Source organism: Girardinichthys multiradiatus, chromosome 1 (genome assembly GCF_021462225.1).
Source record: "Girardinichthys multiradiatus isolate DD_20200921_A chromosome 1, DD_fGirMul_XY1, whole genome shotgun sequence".
In the NCBI taxonomy this organism is placed as follows: Eukaryota; Metazoa; Chordata; class Actinopteri; order Cyprinodontiformes; family Goodeidae; genus Girardinichthys; species Girardinichthys multiradiatus.
The window spans coordinates 41,585,495-41,591,538 of record NC_061794.1 but is presented as its reverse complement, the minus strand read 5'-3'; the positions used below and the strand labels follow the sequence as shown (position 1 = coordinate 41,591,538).

Sequence of the window (6,044 nt, the reverse complement as noted above, 5' to 3'; positions counted from 1 at the left end):
AGGAGAGAAACACAACACACACTAGGAGGCGGTAGAGGGAACAACAGGGGGCAAAAGGAAATAAACAGACTGCAAAACCCCAAACTAAATAAAAAGTTGAAAACACAAGACCACAACAAAGTCAAAGATGTCATATAATGACATTTTTAGGGTGTCGCCAGACTCTGGCACTGTTATTTTGATTGTAACAGGCTGAAAAGTTTGGGAACCCCTGTATTAGAGTACAGCAGTTCTCCTACAAAGTTTTGAGAGATTTTAAAAACATCTTCTGACTGATACCTTTGTATAATCTGAACCTTCTGAACCTTTGTAACCCCTCTTCAAACTATAATGTTATGTAAAGAATGCAAAGGAGCCAGAAAAAAACAGCTAGGACAGCTGAACTTTATTGATCTGTCAACATTTTATTTCTTAAGTCACAAAACCTTACATTTTAACTGGGAATGAACACTTTTGAGAACCGCTGTATTTGATTAACAGCATCTGGCTGCTACTTTCCATCATAAATCCTATAGAAGCAGCAAGTGTGGACGCAACTTTTCCATGAATGTACCGTCTGACTTTCAACTTTTACAACATTCCTTTTGGCCTCAGTGTATGAATTTAAAAAATAATTTTTTTCCCCACTATTTTTTAATTATATTTAATCAAATGTACTGATTTGGACTTTTTTGCTTTTTAAACCAGAATCTTAAAGCCAGCAGGATGCCTGGACTCATTAACAAGGAAACCCGGTGTGCTCTGCCCCTCAGTGTGTCTGACATCACTTGCTGCGTCAGGGGTTATACTCTGGCTCTGACGGCCTCGATGACCTATGAGAATATTGAGGATCATGCAATTGAGGGTAAGTGAGACTACTGCTTTCCATAACTGTGTAGATTCAATTCAGACCTTGTGCCCTGAATAGCTGTGGTAAATTCATATTTATCAACTGACTGATTGCTTTTTTTAATCCTTTTGATCGTGCATCTTTTCTTTTTCTTCCCTTTAGGTATCTTTATATATCCACTGGAAGAACATTCCATTGTTGTAGGGTTCGAGGCTATGATTTGCAGTCAAATTATAACCCTACAAATAAAAGGCAAGGCAAAACTTAATGATTGTTATCAGGACAGCTGCCACTCAACTAACGGGGCGCTGCAGAGCGGCACCGGTAAGGCTGAAGTGACTCAGATCAATATTGTTATATGAGCTTCAGGTCCAAAGGCTTCTATTTGTGTAGGGTGTAGGGGGTTTGTTGTGATAAAAGCATAAAGCAGTATAATCGAAGTCTGCAGATCTCTTTCAGCTCTGTGATGTGTTGTTGGATAATTCAGCTGTTTATTTTGGTCTTTAATCCCCCTCTGTAATGTCTGGTTCAGTGTTTTTCAGTAGCCAGGGTATAGACCAATAAACCTACTGAGAAACATGGGGATTATTCATACACAACACTGGGGAATGCTTTAAGGATGCAGCAGGGAAACTAAGTATTCTAAGTCTTTCTAAGTAAATATATTTGTAAAAAGGCCATGACATGACATTTACATCAGATAACAACCAAAGTTATCCACATGTACAATGAAATCAAACAAATAGGTTGATAAATGAATGTGTAGCTAATAAAATAGAATGACAGAAATGACAAGAATTGGACACACAAAAAAGAGGTGTGAAATGACATAAAAAGCCTCAAATCTGTAAATATTTAGAAGGTGGTTCTCCCCTATCAGTGTTAATTAATGTCAGATAGTTATTTTTTTCTATTAATGACATCTAAAAAGCTTCCTCATTACCAAGGTATCACAGAAGCATTTCATGATGGTATAAGGCGAAAGCTGTTAAGACCTTCACTACCTCATTATTGCAAAACATACAAATGACATTATTTAAAGATGTATTTCTAAATCCTTGAATGTTCTGGAGGTCAAAAAAACCTTGATTTCACCATGAACCGCCCATGACCATCACATGATTAGCAGTGCAGTCAAAAGAATAATTACAGGAAGTATCAAAGAGCCAAGGACCATTTGCAGAGAGTATGAGAAGAACCTATATTTAGAAGGTACCATTGTTTCAGAAAAAACAAAAAATTAATGCACCCAGCTACAATGGCCTCTATGCCCACTCACTGCGCAAGACTCCTCTGCTGAAGAAAAAGTACCTTGCTGCTCAATTAAAGTTTGCAGCAGCAGCTAGGTTTTGTGGTGGAAACATCATGGTATGGGGCAGTGTTTTCAGCATACGATACAAGCAGACTCTATATGATTCAAAGAAGCATGAATGAAAAAATATAATGAGATATCCTTGATAAGAATCTGTTACCATGTACAGAAAGGCAGAGAATGAAAAAACGGTGCAAGGGAATGATCCCAAACATTGCCAAGGACATTCTCAATTGGTTTCAGAGAAGGAAAAAATGCTTCTGGAGTTTTCTACACATTGTAGATGTCATGAAGTTATCATTAAGAACAAAGGATGTTTTTTTTACTAAGAATTTAGGTACAATATGTTTTCAATATGTTTTTGTCATCCCACTTTATTGCAAATACATTTATGTACTTTATCATGAACTATGATTTATTTGCATGTGTGGGTATTTTTGGTTGTTGCTGACATCTGCTGGAAATTCCATGCCAAAAGAACTATGCTTAATATATTTACTGAATAAAATGTTGACATGCTCAATATTATATAAATATGCTGTGGCATTTTATGCCCAAAGCGAATCCAAATGGCAAATGTTGAAATAATTTTGGGGGACGGTTTAACACAGCAAGCATCATTGACAATGCAGCCCTGAAGGGATTCTAAAGATTGGCTCAGCTACTAATTTTAATCCAGCATTAGACGTATACTTAAAGACGCATCTGAAAAAAGTGTTCTTCGTTGGTCTGTAAAAAACTGTTTTGCAGCAGGGACATTATTTTAATTGATGAAAAGAAGAATTGACCAAAATAAGGAATTGTTAAAGTTTACTTCAAGATACTTTTACATTGTTTTTGTCACAAAATAATATTTTAATCTTTCTAAACTGGAGTTACTGGGAACATACTGATGGATGAGGACTTCGAGAGGACAGTGTTGGTGGTTAACCTTGGAATTATTCCTCCAATGGAGACTGTACATATCCTGGTGAGCACGTCTTCTGAGCTCACCACTTTGCCCAGTGGTGGTATCAAGGTCTCGTCCCCACCAGTTTGCACACCTCGGGTACAACGGACCATCAATGAGGAGCAGGGATTGTCCCCAAACTTCTCAAGAACGTAAGAAATCAAGAATGTATGTGTGTTTAGTTCAAATTTACTGCATTTTAAATGCGATCTATAACTGCAAGCTGGAGATCCAGGTTTTACAGGCATATTCAATAAAGTAGAATATGGGTTTTGGTGAGGCTCGTTTATAAGATTAAAAGTACCTTTTAAAAATAACAACCTTTTAGCAGGCTTTAAACATGCTTTCATAAAGCCCCCATATCTGTATTACCAATGTTTTTAATTGGTCTTATGTAATGTTCTAATCATAAATGTCATGTTTTCTTTAGCTGTAAGCGGAAAACCATTATATTAGCATAAAATACATAAATGCTTGAAAACATCAGTCTGTGTAATTAATTACCCTTGTGTTTCACCTAGTGAGTTGAGTTACTGAAATAAATTAATTTTCGATAACATTCTAATTTATTGAATAAGATTGTATGTTGTTTAACGCCTAAAGAAATTCTATTTTTAGGCGTGATAGACCCACTTGTGCCTCAAGTCCTCATGATCAAAATTCAAACGCCTTACTGTGGCTGGCATCGCTGCTGGAGGATGAGGCTATAAACTCCATGGACTATGAATTTAACTTCCAGCTAGAGATCCGGGCTCCATATCTCCTTGCAGGTAAGATGATTCATCTCCCTGCATGAATGTACATGTTATGCATTTATTGGAGGCTCTCACATCTGTAATACAAAACTCCTACAACATGGTAACACGTTCTGCATTGCAGGGGGGGGGGGGTTCTGCAGAAATGCAGCTCAGTTTCAAATCTGTTCTTTCTCTCTGAGTGTGACAAAATGGGTGAGAACACTATTTGCCCCAGAGAGTTTAGTCTCCAGTATTTTGAGTTAACATTCTTATTTACTTGATTTAGCCATACCTGTTAAATGAAATATTCCACTGGAGAGCATTTTGTTGGAACTTGGAAGAGAGTATTTAAACAGAAGAATTGAGTTGTTCAGGAGGAGAGAACCAGGTCAGAGTAGCTGAGTGCACTTGACATCACTTTAGGTTGCTTTAAGTTCAGGTATGATCATTTGCACCATGTTAACTTATAAGTTAATAGTTTTTGGATTTATTTAAGTATTTGTTGTCACAAGTTTTTATAAATAAACCACCTGCAAGACTGGACAACATCTGCCTACTGCCCTAAATTTTGGAAGGGCAATCAGAGACAATCATGCACACAAAATCCAAAATCAGTTTTTTTCACTGTGAGCTGATCACTGAAGCTCTGAAGCCTGAAGTTAGATTTTTATTTGGTCTTGCTGCAACTGCTCAGACTTTTTCCTCATTACTCAACACAATCCCAGGGACTGTGTTGAGTAATGAGGAAACAGCATGACAAAATTCATCACTTCTCTCGGTCTCCCACCAACCAGGTAATATTTGCAATTTTAGTGTTGTGTGCTTCCCCCCCTTGCTGGGAGCACAATTTCATGATCTCTGTGTGCAAACACTACTGATCAAGGCACATGTATGGCACTATGCTGAAGACCTTTCCAAGACCCTGCAGAGACTATCCACATTCTGGCTGATTTTCATGTTGCGGTGTGGTCTGGTATGAAGGAGGCCTTACAAGCAATGGTAAAATAGATGAAACTCATTTTGCAGACTTTAATGACATTTTGGAGGTATGCTAATTTCACAAATAGCCACACACGTTATCCTATATTATTATTGGTGATCCTAGTTAGTGTCTGTGTAGCTTCCGTGTATGTGTCCATCTTTTAGACGTGAAAGTGGAATAGATTACATCTTCTATAGCTGTTGATTTAAACTTCACAGCTAAGCTTTTTGAGTTGCTGGTTGTTCATGCTGTCTTACACCGACCTGTATATGTAACTCTCTGCAAATGTGTACGTTAGCAACTGGAGTAATTGCTGGTGTTTTAGAGCGCCTTGTTATTTGCTTTGTGTAGGAGTGGAGAGCCCTTCTCATGCCATCCGAGCTGATGCAGACCCTCTAGCCCGCTCGGCCACCAGCGTCGTCATCACACTGGCTGACAAGTACACTTACGACTGCCCTGTTGAAATACTCATCTACCCCAGCGGTATGTCTACAACTTAAAAACTCTGTGCAGCACAGTCCTGCACTTAGGCTTTTATTCTTTTACAAGTAAAGTATTTTGAAACTGGCTCTTAGCTCTTTTTTTCTTTTACACAATAGGTGGCCTGTAATCAGATCAGCAGTGAGGTGACTCACTACCTTACTTAGAGTATGAGTGCCTTACCAGGAAAAAAAAAAAAGACCCTACAGTTGCACTAAATTGCATGCCGGCAGAGTAACTCTCCACAATGTAGATGTGCATTGCCAAGGTTTTTCGCCTCTGGTGCTCTTTTTTGTCCCTCAATGTGGTCTTGATCTGTCGAATGTGTGGGCTGGTTGTCTCCCAAAGGCAAGAATGAGCCTTGGACACACTGAGCTGATGGGCCTCTTATGAGAGCTTTGTTGCTGTTTCTGCCACAACATGGATGCTCAACTTGAGCCAAGGGATGGAGGAGACAGAGCTGCATTAAAAACATTCATTACATGAAACAATCTGTGCCTTTAGCTACAGCGCTATGCTTCAGTTGCTCCTAAGGTTTTGACATATTTTGACAAGACAATATGAAAACCAAGACCTTAAAAGCATTTACTGTATACATTATTTAAAGCGGGTAATAGAAATATTTGCCTGCATTACATGTTAACATATTAAAGAACCTATGTTATAACTTTTACATATTTTCATTTTCAGCTGTATTCAGGCTCAGGACAGTAATATTTATTTTAAGTAGCCCCAAAATTAAGAAATATGTAAAA

The 6,044-nt window shown here is 38.1% G+C and overlaps 1 protein-coding gene across 1 annotated transcript in view; it reads left to right on the top strand.

Annotated features, from left to right (window-relative positions):
• The first annotated feature begins 516 nt into the window (after positions 1-516).
• vwa5b1 (von Willebrand factor A domain containing 5B1) overlaps positions 517-6,044 on the top strand; it is a 45,386-nt gene continuing 39,858 nt past the window's right edge. Inside the window, exons 1-5 of the mRNA XM_047375201.1 lie at positions 517-844; positions 992-1,153; positions 3,017-3,242; positions 3,709-3,860; positions 5,161-5,292. Of these exons, the coding sequence (XP_047231157.1) occupies positions 706-844; positions 992-1,153; positions 3,017-3,242; positions 3,709-3,860; positions 5,161-5,292 (811 nt within the window). The 5' untranslated portion in view covers positions 517-705. The remainder of the gene's footprint in view (positions 845-991; positions 1,154-3,016; positions 3,243-3,708; positions 3,861-5,160; positions 5,293-6,044) is intronic.